Here is a 26057-nt window from a genome sequence, read left to right on the forward strand (position 1 = left end):
GCCGCTCTTCACGCTTTCGCCTGAAAAGCGTAGTTGACGGAGCGCCCGCCTCTTGTCGTCATTGTCCAATGGGCGCTGAGCTCGCTGAAGGAGCCTGTGGCGGGGCTTTCTCGTGGCCAGGTGATCAAAGGCCCTCCCCTATCCTCCCCTTCAGCTTGCAACACGTCACCCGGAAAAAACTCCGCTATTGAGCTGGCGATGGAGGGCAGAGCAGACGTGTACAGTTTTCTGCTGTGACCCGTTGGGGGCCACCCGGAAGGACAAGTGCCGCATCCGGATAAAGATGGCGCCTCCCACGCCGCTCTTGGCAGGTGGGTTCAGAATAAATCAACCAGGCTCATTCTCTGTCAAATGGTTCCCATTGTAAGGCTTGTTGTGATGTCTGGTACAGGCCAGAGAACGTCACATACTGGCGGCAATTTTTAGCGGGATTTTGTATAAGCCTTCACTTTCTGGGGTGGGAGTTGTACCTCTCCAGTGCAGAACATTTGGTATTATGTGCATGGCGAACGTAGGCTTCTAAAGGGAAAAAGTTGTCGGGGAAGAGCATTTGGTTGCATGCATATACAAGGGTTTAGCTGCAGACATTCTATTACACACTTTGTCACAGAGTCTGGATTCAACCATGAGGGAAAAAGTTACGTTTTGAAGAACTATACTTTTAAGCTTACAAACATTACTAAATGCATTGAATATACCCAAATGTTCATTTATGATCACTCAGCACATTTATGCTCATTCAGAATTTAAAGAAGCTAAATGTCTTTTCACTTGTTCAAGACTTGGAGAGAAGACAGGTTGGAATATGCTAATACCCAAGACACTTTCCCCATCTTTTCCAACTTCCTCTATCTATTATCACCTACATAATTTCCTCCCTCTAATTTTTGAGTGGTAACTCCCCAGAATGATTTTGTTTTCTAATGAATTCCTAAGGCTCTTTTTCGGTTTGGCAGATTTCCTCCTTATTATAGAGGCCTCATTGCCCTACCTGGTCCTAATTTACTAGTACGTGACAGATGATCAGATAACCTCTGAACTCTCTTGCAGCATACTCAACTAATGATGAAATGCTTGATATCTACTGTGGTACTAAAGTCCTGCTTAGGGTTATGCTGGGGCAGATACTGCCCTAACCCTTTCATCTGATATATTCATGCATGCCGATAAAGGATAATATTTGAGGCTCAGGATTGACATGAGGGATCCTTGGTGCACACTGAACTTGGTTGTTTTCTTGCAGATGTCCATTACCCAAACTAGGTAACATCGTCAATGCTAGTAGTTTGATGTTGTTACCTGGTTTGGGTAATGAAATGTCTGCAAGAAAACACCAAGCTCAGTGTGCACCAAGGATCTCTAATTCATGCATTCCTGAGGCTGCTTTTTGTGTCATGCTATATTCTCTCCAGTTTAGAAAATGTCCTAGATTGCCAATGAAAGCAGTTGAGCACCACAAAACTCCTAGAGCTCAAAGAGAGGGAGTGGAGTCATCATGCATGAACCCGTGCTTTTCTCTGACATAAATAATTCAGACCAGAATCCTGAAGCAGAGCTATATCTTGAACAGTTATGTAATTCTGAACTCAAGTAAAGCAGTGTATTAATTCATGTGAAGATGTGTTCGAATCCAACCTAAACTACTTTTAGGTTGGATTATTGTACTTTTCATTTTAAGTGTTCTTTGATATTTTATATTAGTTTGCACCACAATTACATAGCATCGTAAGTAATCTTTTAAAATATTTCTGCAAAGCTAATGCCAGAGGCATGCTCCAAGACTTAATTTTAAATGACTACCTTCCATTTTACTGGAGTTAATATGTCAATGAAATAACTAACAATGGGACATTAGAGAGTAAGTGCCACTTCATGAGATGCGTAATATTAATGCGTTTGTACAGATTTCAATATTGGTTTAAGGTAATTTTGTTCTAAGTCACTGGCTTTTTTAAATTTAAGTCAGTATAAAAGTACTTAAAATAAAAGTGCTTAGTGGAAATAGTGAATGTGTTTCTCCTCTACTTTATATCATGCTAAAATGTACTGCCACATTAAGCATTGGATTATTGGAATATTCTGTGAGAGGGACAGCTGCATAATTTGATTGATTGATTCCTGGGTGCTTTGTGGGTGCTTATAAGCAGCAAATAGTGACAAACTCTTTTCCCACTGTTCTTCTTAAAACTAGTATTTTGAGGCATGCTGACTCCCCAACTTGAGGTTAATGGCAGTCGTGCCTAGGACAGCTTTTCCACAACTTCAGATTGTGCACCAACTGAATCCTTTTCTGTATTGTGAGTCTCTGTGCTCAGTTTCTCATGCCCTGATTATCTCCTGTTTGGTTCTTGCAACATATTCTACATTCTACCCTTGAAGCATATTCAGAAGCTACAATTGGCCCAGAATTATTTTGTTTATTTTACTTATTCAATTTATTTACCACTATCTCATTTCGAAGCAACTCTAGGCAGTTACAGAGTATGCAGCAGCATTTACAGTTTCAGAGGTACAGGTAGTGTAGTGCAGTACATGTAATACCACTGATATGTGAGCTGCACTGGCGGCTGATCTGTTCTGGGTCCAATTCAAGGTGTTGGTCATTAGCTTTAAAGTCCTATGTGGCTTAGTTCTAGGATATTTCAGAAGGTGCAATGGGATTGGCCTGCTCCACCTATGCTGGCAGAAGAGCCTATTGTAGACCATATCAGCCAAGGAGTTGTGGCCAGTGAGGTCCACAAGAGCCTTTTTTGCCAGAGCCCTCTGGAACATTGCTGCAGGAGGTGGGGTCTGTCTCCCCCTTTCTGCCCTTCAGGAAATGCTGGCTATGTCAGTTGGCATGAGACCCTGAAGGAGCAGTTGTTGGATGGAAGTGACTAGCATAGTAACAGAAACCACCACTACCTTTCTACTCTAAACCCATGGTTTTTGTAATTTTAATCTGTTTTATACTTTTGATTGTTTTTATATCCATTTGATTTATTATGTTGTAAGTTGTTTACAGTTGCTTCAAACTGCAAGATGAGCACAATATATATTGATAAACAAGTAAATAAATATGAGGCTTCGGGTTTGCTTGTTCACTGATTGGCATGGTTATTGTACAAAATAAAAATTCATATTTTATTATTCAACTGAAATATGTTCAATTAACTTAAAATTTTCTCTATTGTATGAAACTAAGGATTAATGTATTAAGTTGGAGCAAAATAAACATATGACTTATTTCATTATTTTGCCAGTACGAGGATCTGAAGGACTCTATATGTTGCATGGGTCACCTCATTTTACAGAGCATACAACATTTCAAAGGTATTTAAATTTTTGGCTTTATTAAATGTGCTTTAGGATGCCCATTTCTGAAAAATAACAATAACAGATAGTCAGATACATATGTGGAGGTTGGAATGTCTCCACATGTGTTCAGTAGAGCTTAAATTTTGTAAATATGAATGTACATTTCTAGTTGCCACTTCAAATATTACTCAGGTTTTTGTAATAATAATAATGTTTTGGACTATTAATTTACATCTTTAGCTGCTAATGTGGATAGGGCAGGACATTTTTTGTTATTAAGTGGAAAATGAAGCAATTCCACATATTTATTCACATATCTGAGACAGAAATGAAACAAGCATACTATGGACATACCATTGTGTTACTGGAATGCATAGTTAAATCTGCATTTGTTTTTGGTGAGAAATATATCTCATCTGGCTTATTTCACTTCTGTTTTAGTTTTATAGTAATGTTTATTTCTTTTATATCAAAATAAAAAATGGAAGCATTTAAAAAAAATTGATACTTCGTATTTCATCAAAATAATTTTCTTTTTTCTTTTTAAGAGTTATTTAAATTCTAATTTGTTTTGTTTTGCTTCAGGATTTTGGGAAAAATGCAAAACTGTTTACTTTCACAGAGATGGATCCCTTTTTGCATGGGGCAATGGAGAAAAGTTAGTCTTTTTCTGTGTTTTGGGGTGTTTATAGTTCTAATAATATATATTAAAACATTGCTTAAATAAGCTCACTAGTTTTAGCCAGATACTGCCTCCAGTAGGAAAATATTTTGCATACTCACTATTATAAAGCAGGTTACTATGACTTTTGCAATCAGTAAATATACTTGTTTCATTTGGCTTCTAAGGAATTTGTCTTGGAGAAGAATCATGATTGAATCTTTTTCAAAAGAGCACAACATGTAGGTTACATTTTTCTGTGAGATTTGTAACCAATTGCCTCTTCCTTTTATGAGGTGTATATAAGATTTATTTTAAAACTAGGCAAACATCCCAAATTATGTACTAGCGATCATTCTATTTCTTATTTTAATGCGAATTCTAAGATTTTATTTTATAAAAAATTGACAAGCTTTCCGATATTTCCATTTATTAATTGATATATTAGGAATAGAAAAAGGTATAATGGACTTGGCTATACTGGTATATTTATTTATTTTATAAATTTATATGCTACCTATATCACTAGTAAGTAATTCTGGGTCACCCTAAATGATAAAATTTAAAATTTTTAAAAATATTTTAATCATAAATATGGCAAACCTTAACATTAACCAAAATTAGCAAAGGAAGGAACCAATATAAAATATGGTAGAGATGGAGCTTACTTTTAAATCCACTAACCACTTCAGTTATGGAACATCCCCACAGGGCCCATGCAAATCCGAGAGCCTGTTTTAAGGGGCTGGTTGTAAGTTGAGGACCATCTGCTTTGGTGGACTGTGAGTACAAATTATTTTTATATTATGATATTCTGGATAAGTAGGGTATATCTTTGCTTAATTTTATATAGGTAGTACCCTATTCTCTCCCCGATTATGACTCCCTGTCCCATTAGGTCTAACAGCAGAGGATGCTCCATCTATTTATGGCAGAATCTATGCAATGGCTATGTTGATTGTATTGTTTTTACCTCAGTTACTGATTACATTTGTTTTTTAAACTTACATTTTCATGGTATTTTTAACTGCTGTTAGCTCAGATTCATGAATTTCAGATGAGTGGCCATACAAATTAAATGAATAAACTAATGAATAAAGAAATAAATTTTCATAAAATATTCCAGCGGTAAGATTAACTGAGAGAAACTTTGCAAATTTCTTTTAAGTTTTAATATATCACACAATGATGTAATGAGTATAAAGACTTGGTTTTTGTAGTTTCCACTGATTAGATTAAATGCTTGAGACTGTCTCTCTCATCGTAGTTGTCTGGCTAGTTCTAATTAGCAAGGTTGGTGCACTCTGGGTTTCATCAATTAAACAATGTCATCTCTCTGAACCCCCGACACCTTCTCTGCAACAGGACCCTATCTTCTGGAATGAAGTTTGAAATTCAGATGATTCCCACCCTACAAGAAACCCTAAAGACCTGGCTATTTGCCAAGGCCTTTGTTAAAGATAACTGATGTCTCTTTCTTCCTTTTGTTCCCCTCCGGGTTGTTATCATAGTTTTTTTTATAGTTTTGCATTTTTTTAAATGTTTTTAAAAATGTAGGTCACCAAGAATCACTGGGATTTGGGTGGCATATAATTTCATAATTTATAGTTGGTCAGCCAGATGTTTGGATTGGATTTGGCATTTTATCTGTCGAGCCCTTTTCAAGAATCTGGGGTAGAGATTTTGTTTGAGGTGTTAAAGGTATTGTTGTAGGATGTAAGTTGTTCCAAGAAAAAATTCCTTTTGCAAATGACTGATGGATTTCAAGTGATGTTCCAGATATTTTAGAATTGTACCCAAGGTTCCTATTACTATAGGTACTGTATTGGTTTCTTTGGCCAAGGGGGAAAAGGGGAAATGTGGTGTATCAGCAGGGAAATGATGTCTACCTACCTTGATTCTCAAGGACATTTTAGTGAAATGTGTGTGTACAAGTTTTGGAAACTCTGGAGTTCTATATATTCTAATTTAGTTTAATTAATTATATTTTGAGGCTTCTGAATTAGTGCATTGATGAAATATCAAGCAACATAGTAACTGGAAGAATGAAACTGTTTTCTGTGATTGGGAATTGAGTTAATTTAGAAGGAACAGCTAATAAGCTATTAATTAACCAGAGTAATCAAGTTTGACTGAGCTGACCTCTTTTGGTTCCAGAGTAAACATTGTAAATGTCGCCAACCACAACCTGCTGCATTCTTTTGATCTGCCAAAGGCAGTTTGCCTTGAATTCTCTCCAAAGAGCAATGTCCTGGTGACATGGCAGCTTTATACAAGTGGTATTCTAGGTTTTTCCTCCAGCTACTGCAACATGACAGCAAACCATGTAATTTTGAATAATATAATGATCAAGTAGATTATTTTTTTGTTCTGACCTGGAACATCAAAATATACACCCTCTGAGGAAAAGAGGATTCAATCAAAAACAGCAAAAATGTGTATGACTTGAGCTATGTTCCTTTTTCTGAACCTCATTGTATTGCCCAGAAACGTTTAATCAATCCCCAACATTGATTTCCTTAACTTAAATATTATTTCTATATTGTGAACTCTGGGACAGTAGAGTGTACTGATTTTTTCTGTGCGATATTCTTCAGGTATTAAATTTCTGTGCAGCCCACAGTCACCATGTAGGGAAGATGGGCAGCATAGAAATGTAATAAATAAATATAATAAATAAATTAAAATATTTGAAGACACATTTCCATGTATCTCTACACTTCACTTCTATGCTTAATAAACAATCCAGGCCCCCAGGGCCTAACCATATGTGATATTATTTCTTTTTTCCAAAGGGGTGCGAAGAGTGTGATTACTTTTAATGCTGCACTGTTTTACAAAATGGTTTCGCTACGACAGAAAAAGGAAATTGTTTTATGATTTGTCATGCCACATATTTTCTCCATTACTCCACTACCGTTGGCAGTTAAAATGATATTGCAGAAAAAAACAGTAGAGTGTCAACATTCCAAATATTCAAATACATAAATATCTTTCTGTCAGCAAAAGGTTGACAACTGAGAATTGTCTTATCCAGTAGTTTAGTGAATTTCATCTTACAGTGGCACGAATGGCTAATTTTGATTTGAGAGGAAGAAAGCTATCACTGTTAGCAATTTTTGATGATAAAAATATTACTTTGTACTTGACAAAAAGGGACTATGGGAGAAAAGCTCCTTTTCTATCAAAGGTTTGCAACAAAACATCACCTGGATCGGTGGTGTATTGCAGAGGAACAGCGATAATTTTGGAGATGTGGTATAATGTATACATTTGGTATGTTGTAGCTTCAAAAGATGGTGCAGGAGAACCTAACCTTCAACTTTTCAGTGTGAAAAATGGAAAATGCTTGAAGTCATTTATCCAGAAAAAGTCACAGAACTGGTAAGTAGTATTTCAATGTACTTTATTATTAGAACATGGTATTTGAAACACTAGAATGTCTAATACGTTTTTCAACTGTGCAGAAAGTTCCTTTGATCTCTATCTTTCTAGCTCTCAACACATTAACTCTACAAAACTGAACACAATAAGACCATGTTTGGTCTGCAAGAGAAGCCAGCAAAAGAAAAAATGAGTTGGAAAATGGTCTATGGGTTGGAGAGACAAAAATTCTAAAAATATTGTCCCACCGCATGCTTATGGGCAGCTACTCAAAAAGTTTCTACCAGCTTCATTCTGAATACCTATCCCACCTGATCAGATGATAATGCATACATCCTGTCCTGTGCTTCCAAATGCATGTGTCTAAACAAATACAGCAACAGAGATGCAGATGATATAACAAATCACTTCATTGTACAGAAAAGATAAAGATGGGTCCTGTGGTCAAAAAGGAAAGGTTCCATAAGCTGTGTTCTCCATGCATGTCCTCTGTTTTTTCAGGCATTGATTTTTAATTTCTTAAAAAATGTAACTTGTTTTCAGAGAAGAACATATTCTTGGGGACATTTGAAAATATAATAAGTAATGATTAGAATCTATGAATTTGCTTTTCACATTTACAACTTAAATATATAACTTTTAATGTTAATATTTTAAAATCTGCTTTTTAAAAATAGTGTTAAAATACTTTTTCTGAAGGCCACAACTACCAGGTGTTGGTTTTAATATTTATTTCACTCCACCCCACTCTCTAATCATTAGGTGTCCTTGCTGGTCAGATGATGAAAGCCTGTGTGCCAGGAGTGTTAACAATGAACTTCATTTCTTTGAAAACAACAACTTCAGTATGCAAGTTCTTTCTTGTTCTCTAGATAAGCAATCCATGTTTAATCTTTTCATGATTTTCTTATGTTTTCAGCTGCTTGCTTTATTGCAGTTCCCACCTTTAGTCTTTAATAGTTTTGAAGTTCCATTAAGTATAGGTAGTCCTCGACTTACAAACACAATTGAGCCCAAAATTTCTGTTCCTGAGGCAGTTAAGTGAGTTTTGCCATTTTACTACATTTCCTGCCATAGTTGTTAAATGAATTACGGCAGGTGATAAGGCTTCCATATTAACTTTGCTTGCAAAAGATTATCACGATCTTGGGAGACTGCAATCATAATTATCACTGGTTACTTGCCAAGCATCTGAATTTTGATCATGTGACCAGAGGATGCTTTAGCAGTCATAAGTGTGAATAATGATCATGTCACTTTTTTCAGTGCTGTTGTGACTTAGGACGGTCACAAAATGAACTATTGTAAGGTGAGGGCTATATGTAATATGAAATTTTACTTATATCTTTTATTTACCTCTAAACCTTTTGCTATATGGTCGTATTTTACCTAAAATGCAGCCATTTTAAGCTTTAAAATATTTTATATTACAAGATTTACATTAAATTCAATCTGCTTGAGATAAAATTTATAGTCAGTTATTTTCTCATACTTTTAAAGATATACAATTCATGTAAAATCTTTTAAAGTAGCAAATATGCCATGTGTACAATATATTTTACAATTGTTTATTTACTTATTACTTGCTGAAAACCCATAGGCAATGCTACCTAACAATTCACAAACGTTTTTGTTATTTTGTTAACTTGAGGATGGTGATCTTTGCAGGTACAATTGCAAATAAACTTCATCTGCAGAAAATCAATGATTTTGTGTTATCGCCAGGAGATCAGCCAACCAAGGTGCTTTCTTTTGAATTCTTTCCCCAGTACAATTTTGATTTCATCCAGATTTTAGAACATACCTATTTTTAATGTTTATTTTAACAAATATTTCACTTCTTGTTAATGCAGGTTGCTGTTTATGTTCCTGGAACCAAAGGAGCCCCATCTTTTGTAAGGCTTTACCAATATCCTAACTTTGAAGGCCCACAATCGGCATTGGCAAACAAAAGCTTCTTTAAAGCTGATAGGGTGAAAATGCTGTGGAATAGCAAAGGTATTTTTTTAGAAAAAACATTGTCTTTATTTGAGTCTATTTTTCTTTTTCTATATGTAGTCAGATATAGGCTTGAATAATCAAAATGCCCAAAGGACATTTATACTTGGTATTATGCTATGGCAATTCCATTTTGTATAATTCTAACATACAGTAAACCCCTGTACACTTATTTGAAAGTTAGCTCTTCAGAATACACTGAGAAATGTTCCCATTGTGCAAACTCTGTTTTAGGAATAAGGATCTGGAGGAGAAACCAAAGCACCTTTTTCTAACTTGAACATTTTGGTTTTGTTAAGTAACTATTTTCATAATTTTCAGCCATTGCATTCCCTGGATATTATAGCCCAACAGTCAGAGGGCATCAGCTGCAAATTATGATTTAGAAGAAACAGAAAGATGTTGGGATTAAAATGGTCTCCTTTATCCACAGCTAGTTTTAAAAATCATACTGCTCTTCAGACTGCAAGAGTGCATATGTTTATTATTAAAAAAATAGATTACTGTGTAGTTTCTTTTTAAAAATAAACTTTTCTTCTTCATCTGAATAGCCACTGCAATGCTTGTGATAGCTAGTACAGAAGTTGATAAAACAGGAGCATCTTATTATGGAGAACAAACTCTACATTACATAGCAACCAATGGAGAAACGGCTGTCGTACACTACGTAAGTGGCTCTAGTAATATTTATATTATGTTTTAAAGCATTTAAACACATGATGGAAAGAGAATCCCATGAGAATTTGAAGATCACCTTTAAAGAGCCATATTTAGATATTATGATCAACCAGTATTTACTGACTAAAATGGAGTAAAATATTTAAGATTTAAAGTGAAAGTTTCCATATATAAAAAAAGATGTTTATGGAACAGAGAGACCAATTCTATATGAGAAGTCTCTTTCCAGACTTACACTAGAAAGAGACTCTGGGGCTGCCAAAGAATTTTAAGGATTTCTCTCTTAAAAACTGCTTAATTACTTTATTCTATATGATTGCATTTAATGAAACTGTATAGATTTAGACCTTGAATTATAGTTTCATCATGATTATGTAATAACCAAATTTAAAAGAAATATCCACATGGAAGGAAAAGATCCAATGACTTACAACTGCAAAATTGTATGTGATCTGAATTCTGAAACTGTTCCTTATTATTAAGCCTATTGAGGCTTTTTCCAATCTATAATAAAAGTAAATAATGTATGTAACTATTAAAAAATGGTTACAGTAACCCTTGTTCAGCAATCTTTTATGACTGATAGTGTGGGCAAGGGACCTGGGTAATATTGTGGCTGATGAATTGGCAGATGTTTCTCCAGTTGCTGGCCAGGTTGTTCACAGTTAACTGATTCTGAACAGAAATGGGAGCTGTAGCTACTTAGTTGCAAAGAAACATTTATAGTGTCAAGCAGGCCAACACAATTTTAAATATAATGTTAAATAAACATATTGTGGTGGTCTCTAGATTCTCAACAATTTACAGATACAAAGATGTATAATTTAATTTTGAGTTATTTAAAGTCATAGATCAGGGGCTTGGCACTTCTTAAAACAATTCAAGTTGACCCGAAAACCATTTTCAATTTGCAAATAAGAAAACTAGCTTGGCTTGCCTTCTATATTTAATTTTTGGTTCTACAGTAGATACAGACTATATTCCTCCTTCCTATTTGGCTTTTTAACTAACATTTATTAGCAAATTTAGTAGCACTTATGAATTCATTGAACAATTGTAATTTGTATTACGTTTAAGTTTTTTATTTTACTTGTCTCTCATCAACTTAGATATTGTTTTACAATTTCAGCTGTTTTTTTTTCCCTGTACAGCAAAAAATGGTCCAATTTATGATGCAGCCTGGAATCCCAATGCCACAGAGTTCTGCGTTGTGTATGGTTTCATGCCTGCTAAATCTACTGTCTTCAATCTAAAATGTGATCCTGTGTTTGACTTCGGGACTGGTCCCCACAATGCTGTGTACTACAGTCCTCAAGGACAGATCTTAGTATTAGCTGGATTTGGAAATCTTAGTGGACAACTCGATGTATGGGATATTAAAAACTACAAACTTATTTCCAAACCACAAGCCTCTGATTCTACATATTTGCATGGTGCCCTGATGGAGAGCATATAGTAACAGCTACATGTTCTCCAAGGCTGAGAGTTGGGAATGGATTCAAGATCTGGCATTATACTGGCTCTGTCTTATACAGATACGAAGTTCAGCCAAATGCAGAACTTTGGCAAGTTACTTGGCAGCCCTTTTTGGACGGAGTATTTCCAGCAAAGCCAATAACATATCATGCTGTTCCAAGCAAAGTGTTAAATGAGGAACCAAGGCTGCCCCAGCGTATAGACCTCCAGCTCTCAGAAATAAACCTGTAACTAGTTCTAAATTGGTAAGTAACCATTATCTTCACGGAAGAGTGTCGGAAGATACCTGCTATGTCTTCTATGCCTCTGCACCAGTTAATTATAGCTGGTTATTTATACATCAATTATTTTTGTGATTTCCCTCCTCATAGCATGAGGATGAGCCACCCCAGAACATGAGAACACAGTCAAAAAGTGGTGATAAGCCATTATCTAAAACAGCACTGAAAAATCAAAAGAAGCATGAAGCCAAGAAGGTGGCTAAACAGGTATAAGCTGTTTTTATTTATTTTTTCTTAAGCATGATTCATTGCATTTTGAACCCATAGTATTTTGTAAATCATTGTTTAGTAGTATTCTGCATAGAATTTTGTATTAACCTCAAAGTGTCCACTCTTTCACTATCACATAAGCCAAAGTTAAAAATTCCAGAGAACTCAAAACATCTTAATCAATAAAATTACTGCCTAGAATGGTTTCATTTAAAAGTCATCTTAACTAATGATACATTTCATTAAAGGAGGCAAGAGCTAAAGGGAACCAAGAAATCACTCCAGCTCCTCCAATACAAAATGAATCGAGCAATGCAATATCCTCTGAAATATCAGGAGATCCTGAATTGGAGAAAAAGATAAAAAATCTTAAAAAGGTAAGTTTTTCCTAACAAAAGCTATTGATAGATCCTTTCCCCATTTCCTTTTGTTGAACAGCAGTATTAGTGATCCTTGTTTTACTTTTTCTTATTGTGACAGCTGAAGCTATATGTCCAAGGTACATAACATGAGGTCCTAGGACCACATGGCCTCTGAAAACGTGTACAGCATCCAAAACTTCCAACTTCCATCAAAAGTGGCCACTAGAATTGTCATTATGGCTGCCATCTTGAATTTTCTGAATCCCCTCTATCCCTGTAGATTTGCTGGTTTACAAAACCGCAGCAATTTAGCATATAAAGCATATTAAGCTAGGAGATGCAGCTCTTTTTTTGATTGGGAAATAGGAAATGTACTTTTGCTATTATTGTCATCATTTTTATCTGTCTTACCTTCTCAGAGCCCCAAGAGTATAGTTGTGGTGTAATAAAGTCATTGGTTGGGTAGGACTACATCATGGGCCTGGATACTTTGAATTGAGGCAGTGACAAGGGCCAACCTTGGTATAAGCTTTATAAAATTCCACGTTGTCCCCAAACTGCAAAAAATGTGCTATCCAAATCTGCATTTGATTAGTTTAGGTGCTGCAGGATGCAACATTGGGAATAAACCAAAATTAAACAGTTAAATGTTATATGTAAGTCTTATGCGTATCTGTACAACCAAAGAAGAGAGGTAAGAAGTTTGGATATTTTCTAGGAACTTAAGAATCTGCTTTATATTAAACCAATTGAAATATTGTTTTTGTGTAGTGTATACGAAAGGAATATAAAGACATTGGTAAAGACACTGCAGTATTCTCTTTCAGCTCAATATATATATATAAGATCCTCCACATAAGTGCATGCACCACAGAAAACAAATCTTGTTTTTGCCGTGCTTTTAACAATGTTTTCTGAATTACAGAAACTCAAAGCTATTGAACAGCTAAAGATCAGGCTGCTGCAGGTAAACAGTTAGAGAAAAACCAGGTATGCTTATCATATTCTTAAGATAGAGTTGTCTATAATTTGTACATCACCTGAATTCTGAAAATGTATATTAATATTGCTTTGTAAATTATTAGCCAACTAGCAGCTGCTTCTTCTTAACTGACAAGACCCTAGTCAGTTTCACAGTAAAGACTTTCTTTTGTTTCTTAAGCAGATAATTTCTAGCCACCAGCATGATAGTCAAGCAGCCAGTGCTAGTGACTTGTGATAGTGATAATTATAAATGAAATTGGGTATTGGTCAACAAAGGACTTTTATTTATGCAATCTGTTTCACATAAGTTTCAAATAAACTATTGGTTTCTTTTCTAAACCTTACACAATTTCATAAGTTTTATTGTCTTACATTAAGTTAAATATTATTTATTTATTAGACTTATATACCGCTTCATAGGGCTTTCAGCCTTCTCTAAGTGGTTTACAATTTTTTTTAACAAATTGAGTCAGCAACTTGCCCCCATAGTCCGGGTCCTCATTTCACCCACCTCGGAAGCTTTATTGTTTTATTTGAAGCAGCATAGAGGCGTCATTTGTCATATCTGAATAGATTGATGAACATAGAAAGAATCTGGAAGACAGGCAATCTTAAATCTGATACATTTGTAAATAATTGTTGATTATATTTTATACTATTTTTTCATTATGTGCACTAAGTAAGATTGTCTTATGTCTATATTGTAGATGGAGAAAATTCAGAAAGAGGCTATCCTTCTAAAAGAATTGGAAGACTTGGAACTGGATGTTTGAGCTACAGAAAATTAAAATTAAAAATTTCTTCTATGGATTCATTTGAAAATAAATAATTAGAAATGCTCACTTTTATTACTTTCCATATAGGTTAACTTTTTTCCTGCCTACCTTCTAAAATGTAAAATAATTATAATTTAGAAGTAAATCAGTTATCTCAATTCCAAAACAGTATTGCTGAAATCCAAATAAAGTATGTTGGAAGTACCTATGTTTTTGGCAAATGCTAAGTTTAAGATGTAATCCTGATATATATTGTTTTTAAACAAAGGCTTGGTACATATATATGTAGAAGTTTGCAGTTCAATCAGCAAACCATGTGATTTACATACTGTGCTTTGGTTGTGATGCTTCACTAGCTATTTCATGGTTTATACTAAATACTACACACACACACATTTTTGTTTTCTAGGTCTTTAAGTTCTTAAAAACAGCTTTAAAACATACATATGTACATATACATATATACATACATAAATGTGTGTGTATGTATGATGTATACATATTTACATTATATATACATACATAAAATCAGTTTCCTATAATGTAAGAGCCTTTTTCCACAACAAATAAAAACGGATTGGATATTCAGGAACAAAACGTTTCATTAATAGGTTACCATCACTTAATATGATAAAGCCAGAAGAAATAAGAGTTTATATCTATGTTAGGAGGGGTCAAACTCACGACATCATGTGACATTGCGACTTCCCCCTCCCTTCACTAAATCAGGCGTGAGTGTGGCCAACATGTGACACATCTGGCCCATGGGCTGTGAGTTTGACAGCTCTGATATATGTGTTTTAAAGCAGTACAGTACCTGGTCTTGAGTTTGAGAAGCTGATTCACAAGGAGGATCTTCCAGCAGGGTCCCTTCAGCTTCTATCTAATTCATTTTAAATCAGCCTTTGCTAATTCTTCAGCCATCAGGTGACCTATAAAGTAAATTCCACATTTCATCAATTAAAATATCAATCTCTATATGCACATAAGCAATGGCACTTAGCAATAGCACTTAGACTTATATACCGCTTTACAGCCCTCTCTAAGCGGTTTACAGAGCCAGAATATTGCCCCCAACTCATTTTATCCACCTTGGAAGGATGGAAGGCTGAGTCAACCTTGAGCCTAGTGAGATTTGAACTACCAAATTGCAGTCAGTCAGCAGAAGTAACCTGCAGTGCTGTACTCTAACCACTGTGCCAACATGGCTCATAGCTTACTGTGGTTTACTAGCTTCAATAAGAATACAATAGCTATACGAACATATACAGGTAATGAATAACATTTCTTCAGCTACAATCTTGTGCAAGTATATCCGTAGTACTGGAGTTAATTTATTTAGTTCTAGTGGCAGCTTCTTCCAGTTTGCAATAGATTTATTTACTTTCCAATTCTACTGCAACTTTCTGGGTTACATTTACTTTTCAAGTTTGATTGCAACTCTTGGCTTGTATCCAAATACTATTTTTAGCTAAAGTTCTTCATCTAGCAAATTTCATTCAATATATTTGCAATGTGAGAAACAATGTATAAAAAAATAAGAAATGGAAAGAAACAATAGCATACTAATGGACTTCCTTATGTTTACCCATCACTGCAGCTTCTCAAAAAAGTTGGAAAAATGTAGAAAAATAAAATCATTGAGATTGGAGCAATGATTAGGAAAAAAGAGAGCCAAATAAAAATGGTCAAGGTAGAGGGTTTTTTTAAAAAGTTACTAAATGCAATTAAAAAGTTAAAAAGTAATACAAACTAAAAATAAAAATAATATAGAAAATTTAAAAAAGCAAAAAAATATAGTAAAACAGAGAAAAAATATATAAAGAAATGATTTCCACCTTCATCACAACAAGCATAAATTTTAGCAACTTATCACCCTTTCAAAACAAATGATCTCTTCCCTATCTTTTCTATATCCCACATCAGCCTTGTCTCTTATTTATAAATGTATCCTTAAAAGTCTTGTCATTCAGTCCTTGTCAGCAATAGACTATTAAGGATTTCCAGAGATAATATATCTAGTTTAATCATTAAATAAATCAACTTTATGTAATTTATTTTATGTTAGCAATCTTTATCTTTAAGCCTTTCATGTAATGTCTTAGAACTTGATTTCTTTTTATACTTTTCTTTGTTCACAAAATCCTTCAAAATTTTAACAGACTTCTTTTGTAAATTCAATATAGGGAGTTAAGTCACTCTTTTGGTTTGGTTTGTATATTCCTTTTAATTATTAAGATACCAGCTAGTTTCATTTGTATATCCAGTGTAGCATCTCTTTCCATTTCATTCCTTTAGCCTGTCATTAAATCCACTTTTAAATGTCTCAATTTTGTCTGATAAAACTTGTTCCTTTCTGCAACATCTTTTAAACACAGATTGTCAATATTGGCAGAGACTCTTAAAATGATTAATTATTAAATTATTCAAGTCTATTGTTCCCACATATCCTTCAATATGTCCTATGTTGAATTATTTTGCTCCGTTCTGTATTAGTAAGTCAAATTTAAGTGTTCTTTAAATGTAATATTTAGTTCCTTCTGGCTTTCTCTATTGTCAAATCTTCAGAGTGCAAGCGGATGATCTTATAATTCCTCCTTTTTCTGGAGAGAATCCACTGAGTGGCTGCTGATCTCTTGCTGCAATGTCATTTCCTGCCCTTTGAAGAATATTTGGTTTGTCATGTATCCTCATCAGAAGCCAGGGTAGAGATTGAAAAGTTACACATATCCTGGAAAAAGGTGGACTCTCATAATTACATTTGGAGTTAGGAGAGAGTGAAAGAGAAGAGCCGGTCTAGACCTATTAAGAATAAATCATAACAAACCTGATTTTTTTAAAAAGGGAATTTAATACAACATTAACTTGAATAAAGCATTTGACAAATCCTCCCAGGACAAGCTAGAGCAAATCCAGAGGATTGTTACTAAAATGATAAGAGGGCTGGAAGAAAGTTTATGAAGAATAGCTGAAGTTAGAAAAATAGAAGATTCAGAGAAGCATGATTATTTTCTTCAGATACATGAAAGGTTGTTATGTAGAGCATGGGACAAAATTATTCAGAATTGTTCCTGAAGACTAGTAAAGAAACAATGGGGTTAAATGCAAGGAAATTCATTTTGGTCTTGCATTGGGAAAAATATTCTAATAGTAACAGCAGCTCACCTTAGAACTCACTACTGTGTGAGATAATATACTCTTGCTGGAGTCATTTAACGGGCTGGATGTCTCTCAGTGACACTGTGATTGTAGTAGTAGCACTGGGTATGGGGGTCATTTACGTGATCTCTAAGATCTCTTCCGACCTTGCATTCTATTATGCTAAAAGTTATTGCAAAATAAGGTCACGTTGGCAGATACCTGGCAGGAAAAAGAAACAAATGCTTTAAATGCCCTCTAGTGGAAAAGTCAAGCAATAGCTTTTTCACTTGCAAATGATAGACTTTCTCATCACTATTAAACAGCGCCCCTCACATTTGACACTTGATGTTATAGATCCCTACAAAGGGCTGTTAATAGTTTAGCTTTCACACTACTATAAGCTAAAATTTTATTCATATTTGCTACCTTAGCAGGTTTTTAAATCAGACCATGTCACCTTAATTGCTTAATGCACCTTTTCTGAAGTACAAATTCAGTTGAATTCTGTTCTGAATTCTGGTCCACCCATCCTTTGTATGTTTTTTGGGTTAAGACTGTGATGATGCAGTGGTTAGAATTGCAGGGCTAACTCACTGCTCGCTCCAGGAGTTTGATTCTGAGCGGCTCAAGGTTGACTTAACCTTCCATCCTTCCAAAGTCGGTAAAACAAGGACACAAATAGTTGGGGGCAATATGCTGACTCTCTAAACTGCTTGAAGAGGGCTGTAAAGCACTGTGAAGCAGTATGTAAGTGCTACTGCTATTAATACCTCATGCCTTTTGTCCCTAGAAAGATGGAGACTAGTCCATTTGCAACTGACAGGATTGATCTTGTAATGTCCTGCAAAGTCTGCTGAAACATAGTTTGGTGTAGTAAATTCTAATATCCTTGGCACATCTGATCCTGTCTAGTTCAGATTTCATTTGTTTATACAATATTCATCACAATAATTGTATAGCATAGTTGTTTCCTGTCAGCACAGGAAATGAAATACTCAGACTATAAGAATGTCTTTTATGAAATGGAGGAGAAAGCACTTCCTAAACCTGAGTGGCAGGAAAAGCAGCTAGCAAAAGTCCCACGCATTGTCTTTGTGCAACCAAGTGTGCCATAGAAAATAGGCATGACTATCTTGCAACAGTATTTGAACCAATTCTTTAATGTTAAGAGTTTTCCACCAAATTGGAATTATTGCAAACTGTTCAACAGATACTTTCTTTTCTGTCAATTATTTGTGTAATTATGTCATTTCTAATGACATAAAATCTCACACTTCATTAGCATAATGACATCATGATGGATGATGTACTCTTTAGGATATAAATCTAAGTATATCAGCTTGGTATTTTGCACTAGTTTATTTATAAGCAGAGATCAGACCACCCCTCATTGTGTACCATCATACATTTGTTTAGAAGTAAACAAAGTAATAGCCAAAAGCCAACATGGATTTGTCAAAAACAGATCATGCCAGACTAATCTTATTGCATTCTTTGACAAAGTGACAAAATTACTGGACCAGAGGAATGCCGTCGATATAGTTTACTTGGACTTCAGTAAGCCATTTGATAAGGTAGACCATAACCTACTACTAGATGAAGTAGAAGAATGTGGGTTGGACAGCATCACCACCAGATGGATTCGTAACTGGTTGACCAACCGCACTCAACGTGTAGTCCTCAATGGAACTGCATCTACATGGAGGGAAGTATGCAGTGGAGTACTCCAAAGCTCTGTTTAGGTCCAGTACTCTTCAACATCTTCATCAAAGGATCTTGACAAAAGTGAACATTGGGCACTATCTTATAAAATGAAATTCAATGGTGAAAAGAGTAAGGTTCTACATTTAGGCAAGAAAAACAAAATGCACAGGTACAGTATAGGTGGTACCTTTCTCAATAGTAGTAACTCTGAGAGGGATCTTGGAGTCCTAGTGGACAACCATTTAAATATGAGTCAGCAGTGTGCAGCAGCTGCCAAAAAAGCCAACACAGTTCTAGGCTACATAAACAGAGGGATATATTCAAGATCATGTGAAGTGTCAATACCACTTTATAATGCCTTGGTAAGGCCACACTTGGAATACTGCATTTAGTTTTGGTTGCCACGATGTAGAAAAGATGTGGAGACTCTAGAAAGAATGCAGAGAAGAGCAACAAAGATGATTAGGGGACTGGAGACTAAAACATATGAAGAACGGTTGCAAGAACTGGGTATGTCTAGTTTAATGAAAAGAAGGACTAGGGGAGACATGATAGCAGTGTTCCAATATCTCAGGGGTTGCCACAAAGAAGAGGGAGTCAAACTATTCTCCAAGGCACCTGAGGGTAGAACAAGAAGCAATGGGTGGAAACTAATCAAGGAGAGAAGCAACTTAGAATTGAGGAGAAATTTCCTGACAGAACAATTAATCAGTGGAACAGCTTGCCTCCAGAAGTTGTTAATGCCCCAACACTGGAAGTCTTTAAGATGTTGGATAGCCATTTTCTGGAACGGTATAGGGTTTCCTGCCTAAGCAGGGGGTTGGACTAGAAGACCTCCAAGGTCCCTTCCAACTCTGCTATTGTATTGTAATTATACCAGAGGCAATATACGAAGATCTGAATTTCTAACGATAAATCTCATATATTTATGTGTCAGCGTTCCAAATAATACACCAATAGCAAATAGAATTCCGAGGCAGATAGATTCCTCAAATAATAGTTTTATTGGATATATCATATTGGTACAGTTCTGTTGAAAAACGTCTCTGAAGGTTCCTGCGGTTTTCATCTAATTAAAAGTTTTCCTCCTTTCCCAAACCATCAGTCACATGGTCCAATCAAGGTGCCATCCAGTTCCCTAGTAACATCACTCCTCCTCTCTCCCTCTCTCTAGCCACCTGTGGGAATGTCCTTGATTCCCAGGAGAAAGTATTTTGTTTTGGCTACAAAACCCCAGCTACCTCTGTTCCCCACTCCCTATCCCTCAGCTCAGTGTGGCAACATTGAAGCTTCAAAATGGCTTCAGTCAGGTTAGCTTCAGGGTTGACATTATGCTCATTAGATAATACAAATATTTAGATGTAGAAAAATAGATTTACATTGAATTGGTTCATAGCATAACATGTTAAGTAAGGTCAGTGAAGTAATGGGGTGGAACTATAAAAACTTTCATTTATTGAAAGAACAAGGGCAGTATTTTACAAAAAGTTTCTTTCTAGAGAGTTACTTTTATGGGTTTATCTTATAGCTCTTTTGCTTTCCAAAGTCGTTTGATCTTCTTAAGCTTTATCAATTTTTCTTGAACTGCTATGTGTTTTATGGCTGCACTGACAGTGTTGATTGTTTTCCAGTTCATTGGAAGGTAATTAGGGAAGGGGATGTTTTGCTTCATTGGAATTTATAATAATTTGCAAAGTTATCAATAGCAGCATAGCATTTATTGGTAAGATGCCAACTTGTAAAGCATTCCATGACTATTATCAAGTTGACATAAAAAAGAGAATGCCATGCAGACCTTTGGCCAGAGTCAGGTCTCATATTTCTACAGCTAGCGTGTGAAATGCACATGTTCATAGCCTGCCGCAACACCTTGTTGGTTTATGTGATTTATGACACAGACAGAAGGGAGGGGATACAGGGGTAAAGTTCAGATGCCATTAAGCGGAGATCAGTTTCGGCTCTGCAGAAGAACATGCCAAAATGTTGATCCTAATAAATGAATGGATTTCTTTTGAACTTTGTCTTGAGGCTCGTAAAATAATTAGGTCATCTTTTGGAAACTTCACAAATAACTGATAATAATTTACCAGTAAACAACTGGTAAATAATCAAATACAAGTATTAAAGGATACATTATTATAGTGCTGAAGAATAACAAATAATAAGAGAACCAATAAAATATTAATAATGAAATCAATATAAAGTAAATATAAATAATTCAAAATGAAATAAATTAAAGATTTATTTAATTTATTTGCGATTGTAAATTATTCAACTAAACACTTTTGGAAATTTCTTCCACAGCTTCCGGAAATTAGAAGTGATCAAGCAAGTTATACTGTAATTCTAAGGAGAGGGTTTGCCACAAAGCCACACCAGAGCAGCAACTGAGAAACAATGTCTCCTGGCTTTTATTCCCCTTAGTTCACAAAAATGGGTTATGACCAAATGTACTGATAGCTCAAACTGGAAATTACCCAAGAGTGATTTTCAAATGAGTGGAAAACCAGAACTGTAGTTCTCTTAGTGGTTTGGACAGTTTTAGGAGGCAGTTTGTGGTTATGTATACACTGTAGACTCTACCAAGTTAAGAATAGAATAAGAACTGTGGAAATATTTGTTCAATTTAAGCTGCTCTCTTCTTGTTTTCCATTCTCACTCAGCATTTATCCCTGATAGAAAATTATCCCCAAAAATCAAATATATCACTCTCAAGACCTATAGCAAATATCCTTCATTGCAGCATTGCTATCATTGGCTGATCTTTTTCACAGTTTTGAAAGCCAAAGAGTTATCATATATCTTTGCTTAGCATGCACAGAGCATAAAGCAATATGGCCACAACATCTATTCACAAAGCAGAAATAAGTAGAAAAAGATAATGCATTTTTCAGAGTATAAGACGCACTCCCCTTAAAAGTGGGTGGAAATGTCTGTGCATCTTACACATCAAATGTTGTCGAAGCCCTGCCCACCCACTGGCTCCATCCTTCATCTGTTTTCGGCCTCCATACGTCACATTTTTGGCCCCTGCACATCACGTTTTCGCCCAGTTCTAGGTGGCGGGAATCAGCAGCAGCGATCCCCAGCTGGAATGCGCTAAAAACATGATGCACAGATGTTGAAAACAGGGTGTGCAGAGGCCAAAAAATGTGACATGCGGAGGCAGAAAATGTGAAGCGCAGATACAGCGATTGGCAGCAACGTGCTGTGGCAATCCTTGAAGCCTGGAACGGGTCTAAAATGGAGTGTGCAGAGGCCAAAAATGTGACACACGGAGGTGCCGATGGTCTGTGGAAACCCCTACAGCCTGGAACAGCTGATTGGCAATATTCCGGGAGGCAGATCCAACTGCCAATCAGCTTATACTCCAAAAAAAATGGTAATTATAACCAGCAATAGAAGATATTCTAATTTATCAAAAAAGTATACTGAAAAATTATTTCTGAAAAAATATATTTAGAATTGCACTGAAATTTGTAGTATTTTTTCATAGCAGTTTTAAGACAATACTGAAAATATTAAAATTCTTATGGCTAATGAGATATAAAGATCACTGGAAACTTTTGATCAAACATAGTAATTTGTAGGAATAAGAATTCTCTGTACTTTTTAAGACTTTATATTTTATGTCTTACAAATTCCATGAGACTTGTAATATTATTAGTATAATCCTTTGTGGAATTTAATTAATCCCTATATAAAACTTAGGTAAGAGGGTGAAAAAACCCTTCTTAGCCTAGTCTATAGTGTTGGGATTTCTTAGGAAGTTTTATCTAGCTTCTGAACCTATTTAAGGTTTGTCAGTTATTCCTTGACCTACAACTATCATTGAGCCTGGAATTACGGTTTTAAGTCATGATGGTCATTAAGTGCATCATCACATGGCTACACACAATTTTATGATATTTTCTGTGGTGCTTATTAAATGAATGCATGGTTTTTAAGTGAATGTGGCAGTCACTAAGTAAGCCCATTTTAGTTAATGCCATCTTCTGGCAAAAAATGCTGAAAACCATGGTCACATGATTGTGAACACTGCAAAGAGATGTAAACGTGGGCTGATTACCAAGCATCCAAAATGTGATCGGGTGACTACTGGGGTTGGTTGTTGGAACTTCAAAACTGGTTGTTAATCATTCTGGAGAGGTCTGTCATAACTTTGAATGGTTGCAAAGTGACCAATCGCAAGTCAAGGACACCTATGATTGGAAGCCTTACCATACTGTTTTTTTCTTAATTCTGATGAAAAAATATTGTAAACATCAGCTCTCATTGATGGTCTTTTGAGCATGACAGAGAGGAAATGAATGGGCTGAAAAAATAATCCATATAAATATTCTCCACTATAAAATGTTTAGCCCATATTGTGTCAATGCAGTCTACCTTTATTTACTTATTTGAATTTATTAGATACACAACTCTTCTATTTTCATTTTCCCCATTTGCAGAGCTCAATGAATAAATTTAGACAAACATCTCAATTTTCCTGCATGTGAGGTTCATTTCTTTGGGTGCTGCAGCTTCTACAACTTCCTAGTTCCAGTAAGAAATGTTATGAAAGGAAAATTGTGATTTAAAAATACAGTGTTGACAGTTTGATGTCCTCATTGGTTACTCTTATTTTTATGTTCAATAACAGACTGGTACCTTAGAGTGACACCCAGGAGGATCATTATTTTTGAAGCAGGATTCCTTGGAGACTAATTATGCAACTGCGTTATTTATGAAGAATCCAGAAGATCACAATAAGGATATTTTTCTTATGGCTGGGATTTTCTAGAGAAATGTGCTTTTAAAAATCTAGAATTTTTCTGAGGAAAAAAGACATCTATTAGTACAATGTAGCACAGCCTACTGTTTAGGTGTAGAGATCAGGATAACTAGCAGATTGCAGCATTAGAGTTGTAACAGAATTTCATCTAAAAGAAAATGTACCTGTGATTCTAATAAAAACTTCAGCTTCCTATTTTGAAAAAAATATATTTTTAGTCCTCCATGTGGCAGGCAGATGTCTAACTTCAGAAGTATCTGAATAGTGTCTGAATAGTACCTTAATTGCATTTTAGCAACCAATTCAGTCTTAATTTCATTAATGACCATATAATTTCAATTCAATCATTTCCTCCAAGGAAAGATTGAAAGCAAACAAAGTCCAGGCAGAAGAAGAACATCATGGCTTCAAATCTAAGGGACTTGCTTGGACAAAACTCAACAACACTATTTTGTGCGGCTATTGATAAAATAAGATCGCCAACATGATTGCCAACGTCTGATGACGGATATGGCACAAGAAGAAGAATCATTTTAGCGGTGGGAAGAGACACTTCTTTGAGAAAAGGATGTTGTTCTTAGGGTGCCTCAATGTACTGTCAGTCTTGCTGTAGAAATGTTTTACATATACAGTGCTATGTTAATAAAATAAACATAAACTGCTACTCTCGGTAGTTTAAAAACAGAAACAACCATTTTCTTTCAAATCAGGGATTCTTTGCATAATTCTTCAAAAGAATGTCAAATTTCACCAAGCCTTAACTTTCAAGTTTTGGAAGATGGAATAAATATTCTCTTAACTTCAGAAATAGTATTATGTTAGCCATGCCAACCTGAGCAGGTATAGTTCTGTTTCCAGGGAAACTTCAGTGACTAAAATGTGGCAGCTATTAATTTCTCAGCCCAAAATATTATTTTAAATAAAGAAAATAAAATTGGAAACTGACAAGTTTTTTTTTAAAGTGCTAGTTTTGTTGCTTCAATACCCAAGTTGGCGTGGAGCTGAAGACCTGATCCTTGAATTTGGGAGATAAAAACATTTTTACTTTTGCAAAGGGACATTTTTACCATCCAAAAATATGAATCACAAAGTAATTCAAGAAAAGCAAAAATCATTTGTTAAGGGAGATCAAATATTTATACAGGATATAAATATAGGGTACACAAATAAATGATACATTCAGTATATATGATATGTGGGAAACCAACTGATCAGATGTGATTAAATGTAGAATTGAACAATGGAAAACATTGATTCTAAAAGTGGCAAATTTATGGGTTACATTAGAACTCCTTTTTCCAGTTGAGCTTGTAACTTTCTTAAAACTTGCAAGGGTGTTCAAGGGGTGTTCAAGGACATTCAGAATAAGCTCCCCCTCCTGCTGAAGTTATTGGCCATAAAAGAAATGGTTTTGGCTATAAGGAAAACATGGTTTCCCGAATTTCAAAAGATGATGCTAATATTACCTTTATTAAAAGGCTAACAACGAAGCCTAAAACTTCAGGTAACAAAGTTTATTGTGTATAGTTTATTTCCAATAAGTCGCTGCATCCCACATTTTCAACAACAAAAAAATAAAATAAATTATCCCCCCAACTTTTGGAGAGGGGGGGGAGTTTTATCACACACAAGCTGGGATTGTAAAGAACATCCTGCTAGTCCTATTCCGCCCAGATATTTTTTGGGCAGCTTATGCTTACCATTGCGAATTCTCCCACAGCAATCACCTTACAGTGTTTCTCAACCTTGGCGATTTTAAGTCCTGTGGACTTTAACTCCCAGAATCCCCCAGCCCGCCACCGGGCCGGCTGGCTGGGGGATTCTGGGAGTTGAAGTCCACAGGACTTAAAGTCGCCAAGGTTGAGAAACACTTCCTTTAGGAGAACACATCCACAACAGGACCCCACATTTCCAACACACCTAAAGCGATCGCCAGTTCGCTTCTCGACAGTTCAAGCATCTCTGCCCCTCACGGCCAGTGAGTCTTCCATCTCGCCCTCCCCCGTGTAAAAGTGACCTGCTCCAACGCGCAAAGCAGCTATGAACTTCCACCACATACTTGTGTATGAATTTATACACGACTGTCACAATACCATATCTGAGGCAGGCACGGTGTCATTCCTTTCCGTTGCCATTACAGCAGAGGCTCACCCTGCGCCGCGTATTTGAACCGGCACTCAGGCGACGGCGAGGAGCTCCTACGACCCTCCCTGAGCGATACCAGGGCCCGCTCGTTCATTTCCCCGCTCCTGAGCAGGAGGGGGGGGAGGGGAAGGGCAGGACGGCGGCGGTTGGAGCAGCCTTTCCCTTTGGGCTCGCGATAGGTACATT

At 35.8% G+C, this 26057-nt stretch overlaps 1 protein-coding gene and 1 long non-coding RNA gene across 3 annotated transcripts; one reads left to right on the top strand and one right to left on the bottom strand.

Annotated features, from left to right (window-relative positions):
- The first annotated feature begins 106 nt into the window (after window positions 1–106).
- On the top strand, window positions 107–14307 carry EIF2A (eukaryotic translation initiation factor 2A). The gene is given in 17 exon segments (XM_032224794.1): window positions 107–311; window positions 3243–3314; window positions 3877–3955; window positions 6116–6234; window positions 7246–7342; window positions 8105–8187; window positions 9011–9084; window positions 9196–9340; window positions 9892–10011; window positions 11170–11442; window positions 11445–11678; window positions 11681–11739; window positions 11866–11982; window positions 12234–12362; window positions 13273–13297; window positions 13300–13337; window positions 14039–14307. Coding segments are annotated over 17 exon segments (1758 nt in total). The 5' UTR covers window positions 107–283; the 3' UTR covers window positions 14105–14307.
- On the bottom strand, window positions 13807–26001 carry LOC116513636. 2 transcript variants are annotated; one of them, XR_004256022.1, is made up of 4 exons: window positions 25820–25993; window positions 17273–17467; window positions 14925–15039; window positions 13807–13925 (listed from the first exon to the last, which is right to left on the bottom strand). It is a non-coding gene; the product is annotated as an uncharacterized LOC116513636 (long non-coding RNA). The 2 variants fall into 2 exon arrangements; XR_004256021.1 differs by lacking the exon at window positions 13807–13925 and having other exon boundaries at window positions 14216–15039; window positions 25820–26001.
- Window positions 26002–26057: the final 56 nt, after the last annotated feature.

The sequence above is a fragment of the Thamnophis elegans genome, chromosome 10, assembly GCF_009769535.1.
Source record: "Thamnophis elegans isolate rThaEle1 chromosome 10, rThaEle1.pri, whole genome shotgun sequence".
Classification (NCBI taxonomy): Eukaryota; Metazoa; Chordata; class Lepidosauria; order Squamata; family Colubridae; genus Thamnophis; species Thamnophis elegans.